Source organism: Artemia sp. Qi Xiang Cuo, chromosome 9 (genome assembly GCF_049724085.1).
Source record: "Artemia sp. Qi Xiang Cuo chromosome 9, ASM4972408v1, whole genome shotgun sequence".
In the NCBI taxonomy this organism is placed as follows: Eukaryota; Metazoa; Arthropoda; class Branchiopoda; order Anostraca; family Artemiidae; genus Artemia; species Artemia sp. Qi Xiang Cuo.
Genome location: NC_142802.1, coordinates 20838922 through 20865559, shown reverse-complemented (window position 1 = coordinate 20865559; position 26638 = coordinate 20838922). Strand labels below are relative to the sequence as shown.

Sequence of the window (26638 nt, the reverse complement as noted above, 5' to 3'; positions counted from 1 at the left end):
TTACTTCTTTTTTTTTAACTTATTAAGCTCCCTTAAAGTCTCGTGATTTTGGCGATTGTTTTTCCCTTTTTACATTTACAAGTGTATTGTTTTGACTGTTTTTTATTATGTTTAAGTAGCCCCTTCCCCGAAATAAAATCCTGCCTTAGTAAAAATTGACGAAGACCACACTGCCTTTCCATATCAAACAAACACAACTTAAAAACAATAGGGAAATTTTTTCCAAGACAGTGCAATTTAAATCGGTGAATATTTCGGCCCTATGTCCTTCAGCACAACATTAAACAAAAATATATATAAAAACAAACTTACATTAAAATACGAAGTTAAAACTAAAAATGCTTTTAAAAAACGCTTTTAAAAAACCTTTAAAACCAATTGACAATAGTATTGAACCCGTTACAAAAAGGCCTTTAAGACTAGCTGCTAAAAAAGCAAGATTAGCTTTGAAAACTTGTAGTTAATAATTTCATTTTATTTTGTTTGAATGAATTCATCCTCTCTCATCATTTCATTTATCAGTCCTGGTTGAACTTCGTTGAGGTAAGGATACTGGGGCTGTTTTTAAAGGTTTTTTAAAAGCGTTTTTTTAAAAGCATTTTTAGTTTTTAACTTCGTATTTTAATGTAAGTTTGTTTTTATATATATTTTTTCTTTAATGTTGTGCTGAAGACGGCCCTTGGACATAGGGCCGAAATATTCACCGATTTAAATTGCACTGTCTTGGAGAAAAAAGAAAAAAAAAAATTTCCCTATTGTTTTTAAGTTGTGTTTGTTTGATCCTGCCTTAGTAAATTTCTTTTTAGTAATATTTTTGGGCGAACAGTTCTAGCTTTTGCCAGGGGATAGTTCTGTATCTGCAAAGTGATGCTCGAAGTCTTTGGACCCCGATGCGGAGGCGTTGATCCACAAAAATATAGAGGGGGGCAGAATGTACTTTTCTAAATCTGGTGGGGGTACAATTTTTTTTTTAAATAATAACACCTTAAAAAGGTATTTAAGAAAATCTAGCTAGGTCATTGCCTCCTCTCCCTCTCTCCGACTTAAAGTGCATGCAGGGGGGTGGCAGTTCACGAAAATCTAAAGCGGACAAGGATTTTTCTTCAGATTTTGTTAAAGAAGATACCAAAAAAAGGTATTTTTTCAAGGTATGAAAGAGGGTGCAATTTTTTCAGTTTTTCCACTCCTATCCATCCCCAAAATATCGCATAGTAGGCAAGTTCACAGTCTATTTGGGAAATTAAGTTCCTTCCAATTTGTTTTTCGTGGTAGGCAGTTGACACGTGAATCCAAATTCTAATATACTTAATTGGTAATTTTAACTTATAATATATTTCGCCAGAACTCTCTTTAATACTTGTACAGAAAAAAAACTAGTTGAAACACTTGTATCAGCATATGAAAACTAGTATTTTGAATAAAAAAAAAGTGTCTTTTAATCCAAAGGATATCAGCTAAATGCATTTAATTCTTCTTAAATGCTTTAAGCCTCCTCATTTATTTTGCATTTTTCCTTCCTTATCAGTGCCCAACATCTTAATAAAATCTTAATGCTTTTAGACGAATCTTACCTTTCAAGGTATTTTACAATTAAGTATTAATCCCGGCTTAGTACTGTATGCAAGTCAAATAATATAACGTTAAATCGGATCATACCTTTCCTAGTACCGTTTCTCTGGGTCAAGGGGTCGCCAACTTTAGAAAATCGACAACACTATGTGGCGCACGCCACGCTTTGATGGAGTGTGCTATGTATGGAATGACACGGAGTACCCACGGCTTAACGGACGGGTTCCAAGCGGGGCGGAAAAAGTGGCGCTCTGAGATGTACAGCCGCTTGTGGAGGATGGACAACCTCTTGTTTTGCGCAGGGTTTGTGGTAATTGAGAAAGATGCGCTTGTTATAATGCACCATTCTAAATCAAGCGGCTCTTTGGAATTGAACTTAATCCCCAAATTTATAGTTAGATTTTAGATTGTGTGATCATTTATTTAGTGACTATGTCGGGTGTGTTTATTCATACGCTGCTATGAGACACTTTCTTTAAACTAATGTTTACGGCATATCCTATAAATAGGTTCTGAGGCCACACTTGTTATACGTGACGTACAACAAAAAGAAAACGAAGAACGAAGAAAAGAAAAGACAGTTTAAACAAGGGAGATTTCCAGCCAGTAAATAAATTTTCCAGCCAGTTCCTTCTGCTCAGGTTACTTACACTTTTTTTTTTTTTTTTTTTTTTTTTTTTTTTTTTTTTTTTTTTGCCCAGAGGTCGGCTTATCGGAAGTCTTTTCCAAATATCTGCTGTATCTTTGGGTTTTATTCACGAGCTGAAAATCACCCCTATTGAAGAAAAAACTTAAGTAATTAATTCATTCCATCGTGCTCTTTTTTTCACCTTTATGCTTCTTTTCCCCAATGCAGATGCAGCTAGAATGCAAATCCTTTGATAGAAAAATTGTCCTTGTCGGAGGTGAAGCGAAAACTTCCCTTTGAAAACAACTGATATAAAACACAGAACTTGAGTTTCAGTCGTCTGTTCACCTGTAAAATTTATTTAGGATAAGAAGTGCCACTTCAATCATCGCAGCCCCCTAAGTGTACCCAAAAATAAAACACACAAATGATTTTTTATTGAACGAATTATTTTATTGAATTTAAGTGAATTTTAGTTTTATTGAATTGAATTTTAATTTAACGAATTATTAATTTCAATTATTTTATTGAAAAATGTTTTTTGTTGAAATTTTTATTTACTTACAAATAACCTGAAATTGATCCCTTCCCCTCTCCTCTATGCTGAGTGTCAGCTATGTCTTGAGTTGGTGTGGTAGAAACTATCTTATTTAAAATAATTTTTGCAAGAATTCATAATTTGACTTGCTATTTGTATGTTGGAAAAAAATTTTCAACTATTTTGAAATCCTAACACAAATAATATTGTTTAATTTAATTTTATACCTCCTCAAATTAACCTGAAAAACAATATTTAATACCATTCCAAAATAAATTTTATCTATGCTCTCTGACATCCTGGATGTAGGCTACTTACACTCTTTTGATTTATTTAAACTGTAAGAGCAGAAGCAGTAATAGCAGTAGCTCTGAAAGTTTTAACATAATACCCCAGTCGTCCTCGAGATGTTGCTGAGGCGTCTTATTGGCAACCATACACACAGTGCCTTTCGATTTAGTTTTAAAGCAAAATTTAGTTTTAAAACATAAGTCTCAAAATTGCTGCCCTAAAATCATTTTTGACCCTTAGAAAGGGCACTAAAACTTCCAATTTTCAATCAAATACCCTATCCGAAGTTTATGTGACCTCTCATTCCATAAAAACCTTATATTCCCCCAGGACATAACTTTCAACCTTTGCCCCAGGGATCTGGCGGCTTGCGTTAATCCTGGAGGCATTGTTATATGTCTTTTGGGCTATTTAGAACAAGATGACCGTCTCACAAATTCGATCAAATGTGTTTTGGGAAAAGAGGGTGTCGGGGGGGGGGGGGGCGGCAGCTAATTGCTTGAATTTTAAAAGGAAACTAGAACTTTCAATTTCAAATTAAAAGAACCTCTCTAAACTTTATCCAACCACCCACCCTTCCATAAAGACCTTATATGCCCCCGAGGCATAACTTACAACTCTTGCCCCCAGGTTCAGAGAGATTTCTTGATGGGGAGGGGGCGTGCTGAACAAAATTACTCTCTTATAATTTTGATCGGATTTGTTTTTGGAGAATGAAAGGCTTGGGGAGGCCGCATGTTACCCTTCATTCACCTTTGACTCTTAAAAAAGGCACTAGAACTTCCAACTTTCAATCAATTGAGCCCCATCTGATCCGAAATTTATGCGACCGAACGTTCCATAAAAATCTTGTATACCCCGGGGCATAACTTACAACCCTTACCCCTGGGCTCCGGGCTGTTGTGTCCACCCTGAAGGCGTTGTTATATGCTCTTTTGACAATTGTGAACAGAATGGCTATCTTAAAATTTCGATTTGATGCGGTTAAAGAAAAGAGGATTTCAGGAAAGGGGAGGGGGCTTTTGCCCTCCATTACTTTTGACTCTTAAAAGGGAACTAGAAATATACCTTTCCAATCAAATTAGCGCCCTTTAAAGTTCACACGACCAACCTTTCCATAAAAACCTCATATGCCCCCTGGGCATAACTTACATCCCTTGTCCCCTGACTCTGCGGGGTTTTGTCAACCCCGAAGGCCTTGTTATGTGATCTTCCGACCATTTTCTGAACAAATGGCTATCTTAAATTTCTATCGGATGCATTTCGGTAAAATAGGACGTGAGGAAGGGGGTGCTAGTTGCCCTCCGATTACACCTCCTGGCTGAAGGGCAAAGAAACGGAGATCAGCACCGCCGGTAGGGACTGTGATGTCCAATGCCGTATGCCTTACTTTTTACCTTTCCATAAAAACCTTGTAGCATACTCCCCCCGGCACCTACAACTCTTGCCCTGAGGACTGTGGGGGGTGGGGGCTGTCATCCTCAAAGACATAGTGGCTGGACCTCTCAACTACGCCTAACAAAATGGCTATCTCAAAATTTCGATTGGATGTACTAGGGGAAATGATGGGTGTGAAGGGGGTTGGGTTGCCCTCCATTCACTTTCGAATATTAAAAAGGGCGCTATAACTTTCAATTTCCAATCGATTGAATCCTTTTCGAAGTTTCTACGACAACAACATCCATACGAAATGCCTTGGTCTAAAAATAAAGCCCAAACCCCCCCCCCCAAAAAAAATGAACAAATGATACATTGTGCCCGTAGCGCTCTTTACTTAGGCAGCACTATTCCGCTACCTATGATAATGTTAATTTCCGGAAAATTAGCTTTAAACTGTCGAAATTTTCCTGTAAACTGTCTTAAAATTACGTGATCATATTCAATGCCTGGATTCTCTGTGAAATACCCACAATTTCAAGTTATTGCTAACTCTTTAGTGTTATTGACGCCTTTTTTGCCTATTTCAAGCGGCACTTTGAGGCAAACCGTAACTTTGGGTCTTTATAATTTAAAAGTTGATGTCTCTAAAAGAACGTTTGATTAAGTTGCAAAAATCACGTGTGGCGATATAAAAAAAACGGTGCTTGTTTCTGTTTTGAAGCAAAAAAGCACAGGAACAGATCTGGAAGTGTGTTAATTAAGTTTTTGTATTTCTTCATTTGAATAAGAATGTTTAATCCATCAGCGGGCGATTAAATAAGAAGAAAACGTGTTTGTTAATTTACTTAAAATATGTTTTTCTGTCCTTAAAGCTAAATGTGTAAAATTCAGCTGCAAGATTAGAAAAACTGGAATTGGCGAGTCCAGTCATTTAATCTGAAGGATATTTTATTGCTATCACACCTAAAGTTTGTAATCAATATTAAAATAAAAGACTCTCCCCACCAGGGTTGCCCATTCACGAAAATGTCGGGACGTGGCCAATGAATTTTGCGGTTATTTATGAAACTAATAAAGGTGTTGTCCAAACTGAGAAGGGGTATTTTTCGTTTTCTTCAATTTTTGAAAATGTCAATACTGTAAAATGTATTTTTCAGAATTTAGGGGGGGGGGAATTAAACGAATATTTCCTCTGTGTATGACAAGGTGTCCTCGATGGTGACAAAAGTCTAAACTAAAACAATTTTGGAAAAAGGAAACAATCTAAACCGAAACAGTAAATGAGAGAAAATCAAACCGATATCCGTAATAAATACTCTATGAAAAAACCGACTAAGGAGGCATAATTATACTTTTTGGCTCTTCTACACAAAATTCCTGTTCAACAATATAATCTGAACTATGGGAGGGCTACGGGAGGGTTTAGGGCAATAAAGAAATCGGGTTAGAGTACTGGTTGCCCATCAATCAGTTTTGGCCTTTAAAAAGAGCACTAAAACTTTCAATTTACAATAAAATGAGCCCTCTCCGGTGTTTTGATGACCATGCTTTCTATAGAAAGTGTTCGGAAAAAAAGCACATGAGAGGCCCATGGCTTGCATTCATTGCAAGCCATGGGTTTTGATCAGAAAGGTTTGGTAAACCAATGCATCGTGTTTTGGATGTTGTGGACTAGCTTACCCAAGATAATTTTTCGGTGGGTCTTCCAGATCCCCTCCCCAAAAACATAGTGGTTTTATGATTTCTCCTTTAAGTTCATATGTTTTTGGTATAATTCACCTAGTTTTTAGTCTTTCCTTAGAATGTCAAATCTCGAAATAATTTCCTATACACTTTCCTAGTTCAAGTACCCCACCTCCAAGTATACAAGCTTGCCTGGATTATAATTTGATTATAATAAAAAGACAGAATATAATTTGTACTTTACTGAAAAAATTCTTTCAAATGTTTTCACTTTTATAACTTTAAGAAATCAAAAATTAATTAAGATTTTAAGGAATAAATATCAGCATATGTATATTAAACTGACAATGTACATTTTTTTCAGCAAATTCATTTGAATTTTTTCAGTAAAGCACAAATTATATTCTGGTTTGAGAAAGCATAGGGGCTTAGAACCCTACTCAGATTAATTTCTGCTCGTTTTGAGTTTGACTTATTTTAATTTCTGTTTGTTTTGGGTTTCATTTATTTATTAATACCGATTTTTGGTAATTGTATGATTGGTAGATTATTTAATTCCGAAATAACATGAGATACGCTAAAGTCGAATAAATATCTATGGTATTGTATCTATTGGAGACATTGACGTTGACGTTGCAAGAGGGGAGTTGGGACATACACTTGCCCTAGAGTTTAGATTGGGATAGTAGTTCTTCGATCTAAGCAGGGGCTAAATTTGCAAATAAAAATCATAAATCAGGTTAACTATAGGAACACGATAGAAATTTACAAGTAAACGTCATAAATTTTGAGATATCGGGAGAGGGACGATGTAGCCCAAAGGGCCCGCAATCAAACATACAGGGTTGATAAAACCCACCCACCCCCTTCCCCCCCCAGGAGTAGATACAAAATTTATGTTTAGGGAGAACGGCTCCAGTGATACTTGGGTATCCCCATTATTATTTCCTGTCCCTGCGATAAGTGTAACTTTGTGCCCCCCCCCTTTGGCGCCCCTGGATCCGTCACTGCGCCCTCCCCCTCAACAATCGCCCTACCCCAATCAACAACAATTGTTTCGTACCCTACCATTGACAGTAATTCTTCTTCAATAAAATGACATATGGTCCCTAGCCGCAGCAATTTTTTGTGTGTCTGTGGGGACCCCCGTGATCCAGAACAATTGCTACAAGGCGATAAATAATACCAATTCTGTGAAGTTCATACTAATATGTATTAAAGTGTGATTTTTTTACCATCCGTCTTAAGCCAAAGGAAAAACAGGACGTCCGTGAATAAGGTTGGGAGAAGTCACTAGATATTGTTTAAATGGAATTAGAAATTAAAGACTAAAGACTTTAATAGATGGGAATGGAGGTGTAGCGTATGCAACTGGGCTTACGTTAGGTGGCTTAGTGCTACGTCCAATTCTGAGTAGGGTAATAGATGTATGTCAACCCAAGTATTTGCCCGATTCAGATAGAAACTAAATTTGAATTAAAACGAAGGAGATAGTATTTGCTATGCACTATTGCCTCAAAATCAAATGTTTTCTAAAGCTGGTAGTTGTCACTTTTATTGATAGAAAGCTTAGCACTGTTAAAAAGCTTTTTGGAATGCTCTAGTGTTCCATTAATATAGAAAGGGGAGACGTCTCTTATATAAAAAAAAGTGACAGGTGAGTAAACAACTTTTGGTGCATTATCCACAAAGTTTGTTTCTTTTCGTGCCTTCCTTTGGAAAACACAAAAAGTTTTGATTTTTCTGTCCTCCCCTCCTTCATCAGAAAACTGAGTGATTCGTGGGAAATTATATTTATAGTTTGCTATTAGAAGCAACTATATTATATTTCTTTTATGTTTATATGTCCTTTGAAACTAATTTGGTACGTATAAATAGATATGAAGAATGTTTTTGTTAAGTTTTACTAGAGTATAAATTCGAACTTATCGAAGTCGTCTGTCCTAAAAGTGTAATTTTTTACTTGGAGGTGGGGTACTTGAACTAGGAAAGTGTATAGGAAATTATTTCGAGATTTGACATTCTAAGGAAAGACTAAAAACTAGGTGAATTATACCAAAAACATATGAACTTAAAGGAGAAATCATAAAACCACTATGTTTTTGGGGAGGGGATCTGGAAGACCCACCGAAAAATTATCTTGGGTAAGCTAGTCCACAACATCCAAAACACGATGCATTGGTTTACCAAACCTTTTGATCAAAACCCTTCCAGCAAACACCCTCTCTGGCTAGCTGGTTGCTGAGGTTCTCTGCACTGCAAAAAACACTTGTTCGGATTTTATTTGGGAAGATGGGAAATTAGAAATAGCTAGAAAAAAGCTATAGCTAGAAATAGCTATGTCATAGATTTTGAAAACTGAATTTTACCCTCCCCCCAAGTCCCCTGAATTTTCGTGAATTGACGCCACTGTAAAGGTCAAAATAGTTTTTAGTTACGGTGTTCTATTTTGCTCTTGTATTGAATGTCGTGGATATAGTTTATCAGGATGTCGGTGTATTTTTTTTTGTTAGGGGAGGGGTGCCAATCTTTACGCATTCTCCATGTTGAATTAGGTTTGAAGATAAAAACTTAATCGGCCCCCAAAAATCATGTTTTTGATATCATAAATCACTTTGATGTGATTTATCTTACTTTTGCAAAGAATCAAACAGTTCGTGGTAACGAACTGTAAGTAAGGAGCAACCCGGCTCAATAGTAACCGAAACTCTAAAAACTTGAATTTTGATACCCATAGATACATCAGTAGAATCAAATTTTTATGCTGATTTCAAATATAAAAGTTTCATTAAGTTTAATTTTACCCATCAAAAGTTACGCGCCTGAGAAAATCTGCCTTATTTTCGAAAAAAGGGGTAAACACCCCCAAAAAGCCACAGAACTTTAATGAAAATCACACCATCGGATTCAGAGTATCAAAAAACGCTACTGTAGAAGTTTCAAGCTGTTATCTGCAAAAATGTGGAATTTTGTATTTTTTTTTGTCAGAAAAAGATCAAGGATGCTTTTTTATTTGTTTTTTTTCCAGGGGTGATCGTATCGATCCAGTTGTCCTAGAATATCGTAAGAGGGCTCATTTGAACGGAAATTAAAAGTTCTAATGCGCTTTTTAAGTGACAAAAAACGGAGGGCAAATTGGCCCCCTCCCACGCTCATTTTTTTCTCAAAGTCAACCAATCAAAATTTTGAGATAATCATTTTGTTCAGCACAGTCGAAAATCTAATAAATATGTCTTTAAGGATGACTTAATCCCCCACAGTTCCCGGGGGAAGGGCTGGAAGTTATGAACTTTGCCCATTGTTTACATATAGTATTGACTGGTTAATGGGAAGTATAAAGACCTTTCAGGAGGGATTTTTTATGGTGGGGGTGGGGGTTGGAGGAGGGGGTTACGGGGGAGGATCCTCCCATGGAGGATTTTTCCTTGGGGGAAGGGACATTTCTATGAAGGGGGCCGGACTTCCCAGCATTATTTGAAAAAACGATAAGAAATTAAATAAAAAAACAAGTTTTTCAACTGAAAGTAAGGAGCAACATTAAAACTTAGAACAAACAGAAATTATTACATATATGTGGGGTTTCGCCCCCTAGTCAATACCTCACCCTTTTCGCTAATTTTTTTTAAAGTATTTTCAAAAGAGCTACCTATTCTAATTAACCGGCCTGTGTGATTCGAACAAAGTTCGAACTTTAGCGTAAAGAGCGAAGTATCTACTAGGGGGCAAACTCCCTAATATACGTAATAAAAACATACGAATATAGAAGTTCCTTACGTAAGTTAATTCGTAGGCTAAGTTACATCAGAACAAAATTTCGAGAAAATCCATTTAGCCAAAGAAAGTAAAATTAATATGCAAATTTCGTTTTAATTATTCATGTACGGTGAGCCAAAATCAAAGCTGCATTAATTGAAAAAAGTTCAGAAATAAAAAAAAACAATTTTTTTAACTGAAAGTAAGGAGCGACATTAAAACTTAAACGAACAGAAATTATTCCTTATATGAAAGGGGCTGTCCCCTCCTCAATACCTTGCTCTTTACGCTAAAGTTTGAATCTGTCACACAACTTTATTTTTTAAAACAATAAAAAACTTTAGTTTCTATTACACGACAAAAATTTCCTGCATATGCACCTGCTAAGCTTCAAAAAGACTTAACAACTTCTGTACTGATTGTATATTCTTATATTTTATTATTGTTAACACAAAAAAATACGTAGTACACAAAGCATAACCAACTACACTGCAATAGCATGCAATCAAATTTGAGTTACGCATGCGTCGAATTAAAAAAATTATAGCTTGAGATACTTGGCAAGTTTGTTGCATAAAGAAAAGCAATTAAACTCATTTTGTCTGAATAAATGACACGCAATTTACACTTTATGTCAGATTCACCATATTAAAATGTTAAATTTTCTGCGCAACTGCTATGTGGGCTAGTGCTATGGGGGCTATATTAGTAAACAAGTGCTCATGCAATAGCGTTTAGGACGTAAACTTTATATATATTTATATATATATATATATATATATATATATATATATATATATATATATATATATATATAAGTGTCGGATTATTTTTGTTTATTCACACTTTATAGGATATTTGAATTCTTTTTATTTTTAAATATAAAAAGGGGTGCCCATTGAAGAGAGGGTAGGTTATTATCTTGCCTGTTTTCACGTCTATTCGTGACTAATGGCGTCCTAAACATTAAACCATATCCTAAAAACCTCTAAATTGCGTTAATTATGTTTAAATAATTAACCCAGTAGAAATCATGAAATAGTACATTTCAAGATTTATTTTGTATATATAGGAGCCTTTGGGAGTCTCCCTACTTATCGCTATAAATGTAATGATTTTTTTTAATATTTAAGGATTTATCTTATTAACTAACTATGCTTATAAGTTAAATCCATTTGATTTATTCTACAATATACGCACAAACACATTTAATTCAGACACCCGGCATTTATTTTATCACATACATCCCTCCCCCTAATTCAACAGTTATGTTTATACTAACGCCCCTCCTATCCCCTCGCCTTGCATCGATTGGTTATGCTTATATTCCTGATCAGTAAAAGTAAAAATCTCCATTTTAAGGCCAAAACAAATTGTTTAGTTATGGAATGAGTCATAAGAAAATTTTAATAGGTACAACTTACTGAGTAAACAAGGAGCTTAAATGGGAGTTTCACCCCTTATCGCGAATTTCTTAGATTGTTATGATTTTGCAACATTTTAAGTTAATACACCTGTTTCATGTGCTTCTGTTTCGCTATTTTGACCCCCCCTTCCTTAACCCAAGACATGGTCTCTATGAAATAAACTGCGTGGGTACGTGGAGTAAACCATTCAGTTTCAATGCAACATGGTGGTCATTTATTAAATAAAAAAAACAAGTTTTTTAAACTGAAAGTAAGGAGCGACATTAAAACTTAAAACGAACAGAAATTATTCCGTATATGAAAGGGGCTGTCCCCTCCTCAACGCCTCGCTCTTTACGCTAAAGTTTGACTCTGTCTCACAACTTTATTTTTTAAAACAATAAAAAACTTTAGCGTAAAGAGCGAGGCGTTGAGGAGGGGAGAGCCGCTTTCATATACGGACTAATTTCTGTTCGTTTTAAGTTTTAATGTCGGTCCTTACTTTCAGTTTAAAAAACTTGTTTTTTTTATTTAATCTCTGATCGTTTTTTAGTTAATGCAGCTTTTATTTTGGCTCGCCGTCATTGAATAAGTAAACGTTTTCGAATTAATACAGGTTTTGATTTTGGCTCACCGTACATGAATAATTAAAACAAAATTTGCATATTATATTTGGTTAAATGGCTTTCTCGAAACTTGTTTAATTTTATTTACGAACGTTTTTATTAGTAATAAATATACGTAACTTAGAATTAACTTACGTAACGAACTTCTATATTCATAAATTTTTAACACGTATATTAGGGGGTTCGCCCCCTAGTCAATACCCTGCTCTTTAAACTATAGTTCGAATTTTTTTTCCAGTTCTTTAAAAATGACCTCTTAATCACAATCAGTTGATCAGTTGAAAAACTTGTTTTTTTTTATTTAATTCCTGATCTTTCTCTTTAATAATGCTGGGAAATCCGGCGCCCCCTTCTTAGCGATGTCCCTTCCCCCATGACAACGTCCTTCATGGAAAGATCCTTCCATATAGCCCCCCACCCGCGCCGTCCCCCCCCTACCAGAAAAAAACTCCACTGAAAAAGTCTGTATAATTCCCAATAACCAATACTATATGTTAACATTGAGTAAAGTTCATAACTTTCAGCCCTCCCCCTGGGGACTTTGGGGGATCAAGTCATCCTAAAAGACATTTTTATCATATTTTCGACCATGCTGAACAAAATGGCTATCTCAAAATTTTGATCGGGTGACTTTGGGAAAAAAATGAGCGTGGGAGGGGGCCTAGTTGCCCTCCTTTTTTTTTGGTAACTTAAAATGGGAAATTTAACTTTTATTTTCCGTTCCATTTTGCCCCCCCACTTTTTTCTAGGACCAGTGGGTCGATACGAAAACCCCTGGTAAAAAAACAAAAAAACAAAAAAAAAAAAAAAAAAACAAATAAACACCCAAACCTTATCTTTCTTATGGCAAAAAATTGAAAATTACACATTTTTGTTTATAGGTGCTTTAAAACACAACAGTAGGGTTATATGATACGCTGAATATTATGGTGTGATTTTCATTAAGGTTCTATAACTGTTAGGGGGTCTTTCCCCCTTTTTTCGAAAATCAGCCAAATTTTCTCAGGCACGTAACTTTTGATGGGTAAAATTAAACTTAATGAAACTTATATATTTGAAATCAGAATTAAAATCTGATTCTTTTGATGTATCTATTGGTATCAAAATCCCGTTTTTTAGAGTTTCGGTTACCATTGAGCCGGGTCGCTCCTTACTTACAGTTCGTTACCACGAACTGTTTGATTGTCAAATAGTTCGTGGTAACAAACTGTAAGTAAGGAGCGACTCGGTTCAATAGTAACAGAAATTCTAAAAAACAGAATTTTAATATCAGTAGATACATAAAAAGATCAGCTTATTATGCTGATTCCAAATATATAAGATTCATCAAATTTAGTGCTACCCATCAAAAGTTACAAGTCTGAGAAAATTCGCCTGATTTTTGAAATAGGGGGAAAACACCCCCTAAAACTAAATATATCTTAATGAAAATCATACCATCAGATTCAGCGTACCAGAGAACCCTATTGCAGAAGTTTCAAGCTCCTATCTGCAAAAATATGGAATTTTGCTTTTTTTTTTTTTTTTTTTTTTTTTTTCAGGGGTGATAGTATCGAAATAATGGTCCTAGAAGATCGGAAAAGGATACATTAAAACGGAAATTAAAAATTCTAGTGCCCTTTTTAAGTGACCAAAAACATTGGAGGGCAACTGAGCCCCCTTCCACGCCCATTTCCCCCAAAATTATCTGACCAAAATTGTGAGGTGACAATTTTGTTCAATGTGGTTGAAAGATCAAATAATTATGTCTTAAGGTTTAAAACGACACCCCACTGTCCGTGGGGAGAGGTCTGTAGGTTATGAAGTTCGCCCATTGTTTACGCATAGTACCGTATGTGTTATTGGGAAAAATACAAATAGTTTTTTTTTTTTTTTTTGGGGGGGGGGGGTTGTAATTGGGGTGGATTTCTATAGGGAAAATATTTTTTTGGAGGAAAATTTTTTCAGGGGGGGGGGATTTTTTCCGCATGTTTTGATTTCCGGGAAATAATTTCTACGGAAGGGGGCATTTCTGGAGTGATCGAGAAACCGATTAGAGATTAAAGTTTTATTCATATGAAAGAATGCTAAGGAGAATTTTTCAGGCTGAATCGCCCGCAAGCAATTTTACACGGAGGGGGATCCTCAGTGAGGATGGAACTGTCTGGAGGGAATTTGATGGGGGGGGGACTTTACGCTGGATGAAATTTCAACGGGGGAGTTTTACATGAGGGGGAGATAAGCTAGATTTACGGGTATTATTTGAAAAATGAACAAAAATTATCACATAAATGAAGGGTTGTCCCCTCCTCAATACCTTGCTCTTTACGCAAGCTTTAGGAAGCTTTATTAAAAATGTTGGAATAAATCTGCCAAAATTAATTTGCATATTTTTTTCATGTACGGTGAGCCAAGTTTGAACCTGCATTAGTTGAAAAACGTTCAGAAATTAAATAAGAAAACAAGTTTTTTTTTACCTGAAAGTAAGGAACAACAATATAGCTTAACTCAAACACAAATTATTCCGTATATGAAAGGGGCTGTCCCCTCCTCAACGCCTCGCTCTTTACGCTAAAGTTTTTATTGTTTTGAAATGTAGAGTTGTGGCAAAGATTGAAACTTTAGTGTAAAGAGTGAGGCGTTGAGAAAGGCACAGCCCTTTTATATACGGACAAATTTATGTTCGTTTTAAGTTTTAATGTCGCTCCTTACTTTCACTTACCAGAATTACTTTTTTATTTAATCAATAAACTAAGGCTAGGACAAGTACTGAACATCTAACAGTATCCCAAAATCCTCTTGCGATTGACTCCAAGTTTTGGAAAAACACCCAAGATATTAAATAATACCAATACAAGCATGTTATTCAAGGGCAATTTTTAATATATATTCTTTTCCCAAAATCCTAAGCTGGGACCAAAATTTCAAGATCTTGCGAAAAATCCCAAGATCTGGTAGCCTTGATCAGGGGCAGAAGCAAAGTTAATGCTGGGGGTATCTATGAAACTTGGGATTCACAATTGATACTTTTCGCCCCTTTAAGTAGTGCAGCGTTTGGCCTTCGAAGGGAGGCACTTGCTCCGAAACCACCCCCTGCATCTGGCTCTGAATATTGCCAATATTTCTTGTCTAGTTGAAACTGCTTGGCGTAATATGGGTTCTTCTTTTATTATCTATTGATAGATAGCAGTCGTTTTCTAAGCATGAAAGATGCATCTTAAAAACCGTAGCTTAGTTTAATTTGAATTTTATTCATTGAACCATCAAAAATCATAATTTGATATATTTTGCAGCATATGACATGTGAAAATGATTTCTTTCGATCATGTCAATTATATGAAAATTGATTTATTTGTAGTGTAATACTGAAAGTGCGTGTTGAAAGAAAATCAAATACGGTATACTGTGCTAGATAGAGATTCGTCTTTTATGCTCAGAATGCAACAGATTGACACGTATTCAGAAATACATATTCTTTCTAGGTAATCAGAGATGGCGCAACTGAATCCAACCGTGTCTGCTATTGAGAATTTGACAAGCGCTTTGAATAAGCAAATAATACCCAATTCTGAATATTTGCTTCATGGAAGTGTGCTTGATGAACATGCGGAAGTTCTGCTTCATAGACTACGAGGACTCTGTGATTCGACTGAGAATCCAATTGAAATGTTCAACGACTCAGAAATGTGTTTCAGTCTCAGTAAGTATATAGAATAGAAATAAAAGCACTGTGGACAGGAACAAACATGTTTGCAGGGAATTATTTTGGGGGGGCTTAAATTTGAAAATTTTTGAAAAGCAGTTGAGTTGTACCAACGAATATAGGGCATTACTGGGGGAAATGTAGAAACCGTGCTGTTTAAGAAGGGTACGGGACCGATTTCCCTCTTCCTCACTCCCGTAGTAATTGTATAGGCGTGTATGCATCGAGAATAAATTCACAACAGGATCTAACAGGATCAATAGGTACAACAGATCAGAAGGGTCTTTTATCAAGCGGGTTCGAATAAGAATATAAATATAAAAAAAATTTCCTTTGAATTCTCTTAGAGAAATAACTTCTAATAGTACTTTATCGCCATCTAGTGTCTCCAATTGGAATTATTGTTTGTCCAAGATATCTATTAGAATTTTTTATTTTGTTATTTCTTTCTAATCCGAGATCCCAGTCTTTATCTTACACTGCCCTCCTTCCCATGGCAGAACGCCTAGCACAAATTATTCTTAGAATAGGACTTTTGTCTATTCAGAGGACATACCCGAACCCCTTAAGTTGGTCTTTTTCTCTACAAGTTTGAGTGTGAATGAAGTCCTTCGTTTAGTAATGTCAAGATTTGTTCTTAATTACTGAAAGTAAGGAACAACATTGAAACTTGGAGTGAACAGAAATTACTCCGTATATGAGGGGGGTTGCCCCTTCGTCAAGCCTCGCCCTTTACGCTAAAGTCTTGACATTCTTTAAAAACACCTCCCATTCAAATTCGACGGCCCTTTTGTTTGAGCAGTCTTAAAGATTTGTGACAAGAAGTCAAACTTTAGCGTAAAGAGCGAGTGATGAGGAAGGGGCAGCCCCCCTCATATGCAGACTATTTCTGTTCGTTTCAGGTTTTAATGTTGCTCCTTTTTTCAGTTGAAAAAAAAAATTATATTTAAAATTTAATTTTTGATTTTCAAATAATGCCAGGGAATCCCTTCCCTCTGTAGAAAATTCCCACCAAAAATTTCCGTACATTTTCCATTACAAATACTATATGTGAACAATAGGGAAATTGCGTAGCTTGCTGCCCTGTCCCCAGGAACTATGGGGGCTATGTCATCCTCAAACGCAAAGTTATTTGACCTTTCACCTTTTCATCTTGACATTTCATCTATGCTGAATCAAAGCGCAATCCCAAAATTTTGATCGGATGTCTTTGGGGGAAAAGGAGCGAGGGAGGGGGGCTAGTGCCTTCTAATTTTTTTGACCACTTAAAACAGGCAATAGAACTTCTGATTTCCGTTCAAATGAGCCCTCTCACGATCTTCTAGGACCATTAGCTCCATATGATCACTACTGGGGAAAAAAAGAACACGCATCCGTGATCTTTCTTCTGGCAAAAAATAAAAAATTCCACATTTTTGTAGGTAGAAGCTGAAACTTCGGCAGTTGAGTTCTCCGGTATGCCGAATCTTATGGTGGGATTTTCATTAAGATCCTCTCAACTTTTTGGGATTTTTTTGTTCTTTTTTTGAGAATAAGGTAATATCGTAGTTTTTGATGGACAACAAATGAATTTTGTGTGTTTAGAATCAGCATAAAAAGCCAATTGCTTTGATGTATTAAAAAAAAAGTAAATAATACGGCATTGGACTTTACAGTCCCTACCGGCGGTGCTGATTTCCGTTTCTTGGCCCTTCAGCCAGGAAGTGCAATGGGGGGTAGGGGGCCAGCCATCCTGTGCTTTCGCACACCTTTCCTGTATTTACTGTTGATGTAAATACTGTTATCAAAATTCATTTTAGAGTTTTGTTTACTATTAGGCCGAGTCGCTCCTTACTTACTGTTCATTACCACAAACTGTTTGACTCTATTTTAGGCCTACGAATTTTTTTTTCATCTTTTTGTAAGACGATGTCTCAAGTTTTCTTGCTCGGGCTTTTTACTGTCTACGCCTCAACGCCGTACTAAGCTACGCTTATCACTGTTGCCTCGAATATCCTAAGCTCGTATGTTTTTTGTGATTGAGATAGTGTGTGAAGCTTGGAATTCCTTGAACGATAGGAAGTGTGTTTGAAATCAAGCGCACGAATAAGAGAGGCAGACACACAGAGATAGAAGCGGAAGAGATAAAACTCTGTATAGAACTGCTTTATTTGAGAAGTAAAATGAAAATATGTTAATGTTTTCTGAAAATTTTTAAAACAACATATTGCTTAGCAAAATGAGTTTATCGTTTCAGAACTTTTTATTCGTGTTAAATAGTTTTTTTTCATTATTCCTTGCAAATACATATACAGGAATTTATTTTGGTTGGGAAGGGTCTATAAACATAAGGAATTCATATGGAAATTACAAGAATCTTAATGAAAATAATAAGTAATGTATGAGTTTGGGATCAGGGGGCAATATACTTAGAAGCTTTATGCTTGTTTTTTTTTCTCACTAGCAGAGCCTGGAACTAGACCCCCTCATTTTTCTGACCAAAAAGAATTTTGATAAAACTTAATTGACAACTAGAGGCGGGGGGGTGGACGTGATAATATAAATGCTTTATATCATGGTTGCAGCATGGTTTAACCATGGTGTATCATGGTATAACCCAAATTTAAAAAAAAAAAAAATTAGAAAAAACTGCCTAGTGAAAAAAAAAAATGACATCTGACACTAATTTAGGAATGGTAACTATTATCTCGGTTCGTATTAAAAGTAAAAAATTATTGCGAAAAGAAATTTAAGGTGATTCCGACAAAAAACCTGAAACCCCCCGAAGATGGCGTCATATCAAAATGAAAAGTATACCATTGAGATCAGCATGGTCGAAAACCTAGTACAGAGAAATTACAGTCCCCCAACTTGAACAACAACGAAAATCACTGTTTTGCATGGGTAGCACTGATCAGTCTCCCGTTTTATTTCTTTTTTTTTTTTTTTTTTCCGGTTTTTCCTTTTTTTCCAGGGCTAGCGGTTTACCAGAACATCAGAGAGATGCTTAATGGCTCATTCAAAACCTATTTTTCCTTTCTACGTGTTATTTAGAAATTTTGCCATCTGCAAGTGCCATATGGCACTAAAATGACACTTTTTGTGCCATTTCTCAAGGTGTGGGGCTAGTAGTCTACCAAACATCTTAAACAGATTTTAATAGCTCATATAAAAGATATTGCTCATATCTACGTACTTCAGTGTGCTAACATAAATTTTTACCAGTGGGTAAAAAGTGGGCCCACCAGTGGGCTAGTGGGCTGCCAGAAATTTTTAGAGTGACGTTTAATGACTCACTTGAAAGCTATAGCTCATATCTACGTGATTTTTCTCAATTCTACTATCTGTAAGTGTGATTTAGCACTAAAAACAACACTTTTGGTGTCACTTCTGAAGTACAAAGCTTGGAAGTATTAACGATATCATTGTAATAATTATGGTCCAAAATCCTTAACTGGAGATTTGTAAGAACACCTTCCGTATGTTCCTCCTCGAAGCCCCCTTAATAAGCTACGCAATTAAGGTACAAACACCAATATATCAAATTGGACTTGTTACAGGCGTGGTTATGTTAGTACAGCGTTGGGCTTTAAATTAGAATGTCTTGCGTTCAATTCCCGCTTGATTTTTTTTTCTTTAAATCATGGTTTTGTCACTTATATGACTATTTTAAAGATAATTTTACTATTTTTGTAAATGTGATCCACTCATTTTTTAAAGCATGTCCCAGGAAGGTATTTCGTCAAGCATTTTGATTCAAAAGGGAATAGAGGTCATCCAGTTCATGGTTTGCAACGACATTTTTGACAGATCATTAAATCCATACCCCAACGAATGGCGTACTTTTGTCAAAATCCTGCGGGGGGGGGGGGTCAAAGTTGGAGCCAATTTTTCCCAAATCAAGTTAAAATGACAGAGAAAACTGAAAGCCACATAGTAATAAAATATGTAAAGCTGTACTAATGAAAACTGATCTGTTTCAGTGGATGCTTGAATTATGCAGACTTATCTTAATTTTGAAAACATTTTTGGAGAAACTAAATTTTAGCTGGATGGTAAACAAGGGTCTAGGGGAAAACTGATGTCTGGGAAGGGCAGTTGCTTCCTCTGCCCCATAGCAAATTACGCCCCTGACCCCAACCCCTTGTCACTTAGGGGTTGGAGAAGTGTAGGTATGTGGTTCTGGAACCACTCAAAGTTGTATATTAAAAGAAGAATTACTTATTGTTATGCTTGCTTATTCAAATTATTTACTTATTTTCACTATTTGATTGACAGGATAAAACTATTTGTAATTTATAGCCTATAGAGAAATCATGGTACTAAAAACCTATTTGCATTTTTTTTTTCTGTGATATTTTTTTAGTTGTCAGTTGTCAAACTTTTTTTTTCTTACTCCCCCCCCCCCCCCCTCTCTACACAAAGATCTACCGCCCCTCCTTAACTATAGACCACTGCATTATAAAGTAAATCACTATAATTAAATTATTTTAATGTCTTATTTAACTTAAATAAGATATTAAAATAAACACCAGAAACATTTTTGGCAATAAGAAGGGAGATGTCACCTAGCAGCACCTTTGTGGACATTACCCATGTTTTTCCACGGACTCTCTTTTGTTACAGAAGCCTTCTAGTTTCTGCTAGTCAGTAGGTGATTTATAAAGCCCTGTCTTCATTATGGCTTTTTCAGGCGAGGTTGGCCGAGTAAAAACAGCTTTTTGTTAATCGAAAAACAAACGCTCCTGAAAAAAAAAGTCATTTCAATTGCGCCCGATTTGCCTTTTTGAGTCTTAAAAAGTACAAAAGGAGACTGGGGCGGACTGGAGACCTGGAGACGGAGACTGGAGACCTGAAAAACTAAAAAAGCACGGGCGACATTTTCTGAAAAAGTCGTAATGAAGACAAGGCGTAGCTAATATTAAGAGGGCTGATGGGGGGGGGGGAATATAAAATAGGGAGAAATTGTGAACCTCAAGATAAGATAAGATTTATTCTTCATTAAATATTTATACATATTACATGTTACTATTCCTCCAAAGGCTCATTGGCCTGTAAAGAAGGGGAAAGACAAATGAGTTACTTACTCAGAGATGAAAAACAGAAGAAAATTTAAAGTGATCACTTACTCACAGACAGAAGATCAAAAAGAGAAGAAAATAAAATATAAATAAAATAAAAACTATCGAAACAAAAATAAATAGAATAAATAGAATAAATTAATTAAGTAGGTTAAATACTACTACTACTACTAACAACTCATCGCAGCACCAAGCCGCCTGAGGCCAACACAGCTACGCACGCTCCTCCTCCACCCCAATCTATTTAAAGCCTCCCTTTTTACACCCGCCCACGAAGTTCCCATTTCCTTTAAATCTTTCTTTATGACGTCCTCCCACCCCAGACGGGGACGACCTGCTTTCCGTTTAGCCCTACCATGAAGCTGAGAAAAAGTAAAACATGCACATAAAAGAATGTATAGTGGCTCAAGATAATGTAATGGGATAACTAATGAATGGGTTTTGGGTTCAGAATTAGGGTTTGGAACCATTGAGATTGTAATAGCACCCATTTCATCATCCCCAGCCTTTCTACTCCGGAAATGGCACCCAAACTATAATTTTGTGTCATATGGCCCTTTATGATTGTACTCTCTATTCGAATTAGAGTTTTGAACCAGTGAGATTATAATAGCACCTATTTTATCATTTCCAACCTTTCTAGTACGGAAATGGCACCCAAACTACACTTTTTGTGTCATATGGCCCTTTATGATGATACTATCTATTCGATAGCGCAATAGACTAGATATACAGTTTTTTGTGTAGGATATTATCCTCCTCCTCCTTACACAAAGATATACCACCCCTCCTTAATAATGCACCCCTGAATTATGAAACAAATCACTTCAGTTAAATAAAGGATTAAAATAACCGCCAGAAACGTTTTTGTGCAATAAGAAGGGACGTGTCGCCTTGCAGCACCCTTGTGGACTTTACCCATATTTTTTACGAAAATATTTTGCCAGACAATTTAATCCCTGCTGAAAATTTCCTGGGACAATTCGACCATAATATTCTCTTCATACTTAAGATTGTGCATGCAAAGAGGAAGAAAGACAAATGAAAACAGTTCTGTAGGAGAATTCAGGTAATTCTTCATAAAATTTTGGAAATGAAAACAAACTCAGCTTAAAATACCATTTATCGTACCTACACGAGACATGATCGTTTTTTGAAATTTCGATTCATTTCTAAGTAATGAGTGGCTTACATATTTAGGGACAGGTAAAATAACTCCCTAAGTCTAAAGGCACATTTCTGTCGAACTAGCAAAATTTTCCACAAGCATATCAATATTCAAACCTGTCCGCTTAGTTAAACTTTTGTGTCGAAGCTACTCGCCTAGAGCTAGTTTCTTAAGTGCTACTAAATTTGGTTTTCTTAAACAAAGAATTAAAGATCTATTTTTTTTTATTTATTTATTTTTTTTTTTACAAAAAGAAACGACACTGATTTTTGATTTTTTATCCACTCTAAACTAATTTTTTCCTTCAATTATTGCTGAGCTGAGTTCAGCTCCTTTATAAGGGTTGAGGTATCTCATCTTCCGTAGATTGGAGGAGATTAGAAATTAAATAAGAAAAAATAAGTTTGGAACTGAAACTAAGAAGCAACATTAAAACTTAAAACGAACAGAAACTATTCCTTATAAATAAAAAAGATCATGGCATTGTTGTTTCTAACTCAGATTTTCATAAAAAAAGCAAAGATTAATTTAAAAAATATAATTTTTCCGAGGGAAGTAAAAAACGAAGTAGAAACTTAAAACTAATAAAAATTATTACTTCACGGCCCATCAGAGGCAACGCTATAGCGTTGTCTATAGTAAAGGCCATACTCCAATGTTTTATTATTTATAATTAAAAAAATCTTTCCGAAAAATAAGTTTTTCAAAGAAAAGTAAATGCCATTTTAAACTTAAGCTCAACAGATACAAATACCTGTTAAAATTCAGACTCAAAGCGACCAGAAATTACTTTTAAAGAATAAATGAAACTCATAACGAACATAAATAAAATAAACAAACATAGCAAAAGACATACAACAAGTAATAATATAAATGAATAAATAGATCTTAAAGCGAGTAATGTTTATATTGAATATGAAAATCAATCTTAAAACAAAAAAAGAATTTTCCTATTGAAGTATAAATGAAACTTAAAACGAACAGAAATTAAATAAAAAATCAATGCAAACAAACATACAATGGATATTAATATAACTGAATATATAAATCTTAAAACGAGGGAAACTGAAATTGAATATGAAAATCAAGCTTGAAACGAACAAAAATCACTACAAACAAGAGTTTGGGTATCGCCTCCTTCTCTCACTTCAAAGGTCTAAATCCTTCTGCGTCATTGGAACTTTACTGAAAACGAATTATATTACAAATATTTTCTTTTGTATTTAAAATTGAAAATAAACATTGAAATTATAGTAAGATTTTGAACTGATGAACTTTCAGCAATTAATGTCATTATGCATAATATATTCAGTTTAATTTATTAGTTCTTTCTAAAGTTGTTCAAGACGAATATAGTTTCACTACAAACAATAGTTTGGATACTGCCTCCTTCCTTAACTGTAAATAAAAACCAAAAGCCTACTGCGTCTTTGGCGATTCACTGAAAACGAATTATATTGCAAATATTTTCTTTTCCAGTTCTTACAGCATTGAAAATAGAAATAAAAATACAGTGAAATAAATTCTTGAACTGATAGATCTTTCAACAAATTAATATCATTATAAATCAAATATTCAATTTGATGTTGTTTATACTTTCCAAGACTGTTCAAGACGCATAGAGTTTTCAGTAAAGCGCCAATGACGCAGTAGGTTTTAGACTTTTACAGTGAGAGAAGGAGGCGATACCCACACTTTTTTTTGTAGTGATTTTTGAATATTCAATGATTTGAATATTCAATTGAAGTTTCACTCGTTTTAAGATTTGTTTATTCATTTACATTAATATCTATTGTATGTTTGTTTGCATTAATTATTTATTTAATTTCCGTTCGTTTTAAGTTTCATTTATGCTTCAATAGCAAAATATTTTATTTCGTTTTAAGCTGGATTTTCATATTCAATCTAAGCATTACTCGCTTTAAGATCTATTTATTCATTTATATTATTATTTGTTACATTTTTTTTGCTATGATTGTTTATTTAATTTCTGTTCGTTTTGGGTTTCATTTATTCTTTAAGAGTAATTTCTGGTCGTTGTGAGTTTGAATTTTAAAAGGTATTTGTATCTGCTGAGCTTAAGTTTAAAATGGCCTTTACTTTTCTTTGAAAAAATTATTTCTAGGAAAGTTTATTTTAATTAATTTTTGTTCGTTTTTGATTGCAAAAAGTTTCAAGTTTTTAAAAATTGCTTTTTTCAAAATCATACTTTTTAAACAAAAAATCAAATGTTCATCAAAGTATAAACACTGGTATCAAAGTAACAATATCAAAGGGAAAAAATGGGTTTGTGTCGACCTCGGAGTTTTTATTATCTAATGTTTGAACAGTTTTTAACAAAATGGCTATCTCAAAATTTTTATCAGATGGGTTTCGGGAAAAAAAGGCATGGGAGGGGCCTAATTGCCCTTCGGTCTCTTTTGACTCTTTAAAGTGAACAAGAACTTTCTATTTTCAATCAAATTAGCAATCTCCGAAGTTTATACTAGGATCCCTTCTATAATAACCATGTATACCCCCAGAGTATAACTTACAACGCCTGTCCCTGGGCCATGGGGGTTTGTGTCGACCCCGGATTTTTAATATCTGATGTTTGAACTATTTTTAACAAAATAGTGACCTCAAAATTTTATCGGATGGGTTTATCCATCCGATAAACCCAAAGGTGTGGAGGGCGGGAGGGGCTTGTTGCCCTTGGATCTTTTTTTTCTCTGAGAAAATGAACTATAATTCTTAGTTTCCATTCAAATAAGACCTCTCTGAAGTTTATACGAGCATCGCTTTCATAAGAACCATATAAAGCCCCAGAACATAGCTTACAATGCCTGCCCCCGCGCCCTGGGGGTTGTGTCCACACCGGAGTTTTTGTTATCTGACCTTTGAACTATTTTAAAAAATGGCTATCTCAAATTTTGTTATGGATGGGTTTGGGGAAAAAGGTTGTGTGTGGGGGGGGGGACGAGTTGCTCTTAGATATCTTTTGACTCTTAAAATGTTAACTAGAACTTTCAATTTCCAATCAAATGAGCCCTCTTTGAAGTTTATACGAGCATCACTTTCATAAAAACCATATACGCCCATAGGACAATACTTACAGTGCCTATCCCGTTGGCCCTCGGGGGTTGTGTTGACACCGGAGTTTTGTTATCTCATGTTGGAACAATTTAAAAAAAAACTGGCTATCTCAAAATTTGTAGCGGATGGGTTTGGGGGAAAAGGGTGTTGGGGGGAGACTAGTTGCCCTTAGACATCTTGATTCTTAAAAAGTGAACTAGAACTTTCAATTTCCAATCAAATGAGCCTTCTATGAAGTTTATACGAGCATCCCTTTCATAAGAACCTTACATGCCTTTAGGGCATAACTTAGAACGGCCTCCCCCGGGCCCTGGGGGGTTGTACTGACACTGGAATTTTTCTGATCCGACCTTTGAACTATTTTTAACAAAATGTCTATCTCAAAGTTTTCATTAGATGGGTTTGGAAAAAGAAGGCGTGGGGGGCTAGTTGCCCTCGGATCTCTTTTGACTATGAAAAAGTGAGCTCGAACTTTCATTTTCCCATCAAATGAGCCTTCTCTGAAGTTTATACGAGCATCCCTTTTATAAGGACCATAGAGTTTTGTTATCTGACTTTTGAAAAAAAATAATAAATAAATAAATCAGAGGCAACGCTATAACATTGCCTGTAGTAAAGGCCATACGGCTCAAATGTTTTATTATTTATTATTTTTTTCCCAGAGGCACTTCATACGGAAGGGGTTGTCGTATAGACTTCAAAGAGGGCTCATTCGATTAGGAATCGAGAGTTCTAGTACCCTTTTTAAAGGTCAAAATTGATCGGAAGGCAACTAACATCCATTCCACGCCCACCATTTCCCCGAACACATCCAATCAAAATTTTGAGATAGTCATTTTGTTCTACGTAGTTGATTTCTTGATAAGAAATTATGTTCTTGAGGAGGACACTCCCCGCACGACCCTCAGGGCAAGGGTTGTAAGTTATGCCCTTGGGGCATATAAGGTTTTTATAGAAAACTTTGTCGTAGAAACTTCAAAAAAGGCTCATTCGATTCGAAATTCAAAGGGCTAGTACCCTTTTTAATAGTCGAAAGTGATTGGAGGGCAAGTAACACACCTCTCACGCCCACCTTTTCCACAAACATATCCAATCAAAATTTTTAGATAGCCATTTTGTTCAATTTAGTTGAAAGTTCTGGAAATTATATCTTTGAGCCGGACACTCCCCCTACAGTCTTCATGGCAAGGGATATAAGTTGTGCCCTGGGGGGCATATATGGTTCTTATGAAAGGGATGCTCGTATAAACTTCAAAGAGGGCTATTTTGATTTGAAATTGAAAGTTCTAGTTCACTTTATAAGAGTCAAAAGAGATTGGAGAGCACTTAGCCCCCCCCCTTCACGCTCTTTCTTCCTCAAACCCATCTGATAAGAACTTTGAGATAGCGATTGTTTTAAAATAGTTCTAAGACCATGTAACGAAAACTCCGGAGTCGACACAACCCCCGGGGCGCGAGGGCAGGCGTTGTATGTTATGTCCTGGGGGAATATATGGTTCTTATGGAAGAGATGTTCGTATAAACTTCAGAGAGGGCTCATTTGATTAGAAATTGAAAGTTATGGATCAATTTTTGAGAGTCAAAAGAGATTGGAGGACAACTAGCCCCCCACGCCTCTTGTTCCCCAAATGCATCTGATAAAAATTTTGAGAAAGCCATTAAGTTAAAAATTGTTCAAAAGTCAGATGAAAAAACGCAGGTGTCGACACAACCCCCCAGGGGCCCGGGGGCAGGCGTTGTAAGTTATGCCTTGGGGCAAAAATGGTTCTTATGAAAGTG

The 26638-nt window shown here is 35.6% G+C and overlaps 1 protein-coding gene across 7 annotated transcripts in view; it reads left to right on the top strand.

The window, feature by feature from the left end:
• The window catches only part of MED18 (mediator complex subunit 18), a 447146-nt gene that overhangs the window by 290161 nt on the left and 130347 nt on the right, over positions 1-26638 (top strand). For 4 of the 7 annotated variants that reach the window (XM_089094361.1, XM_089094365.1, XM_089094363.1 and 1 more), the window contains 2 exons: positions 2079-2210; positions 15336-15553. In XM_089094361.1, the coding sequence (XP_088950487.1) occupies positions 15346-15553 (208 nt within the window). In that variant the 5' untranslated portion in view covers positions 2079-2210; positions 15336-15345. The remainder of the gene's footprint in view (positions 1-2078; positions 2211-15335; positions 15554-26638) is intronic. The other 3 variants (XM_089094358.1, XM_089094360.1, XM_089094359.1) reach the window with 1 other exon arrangement.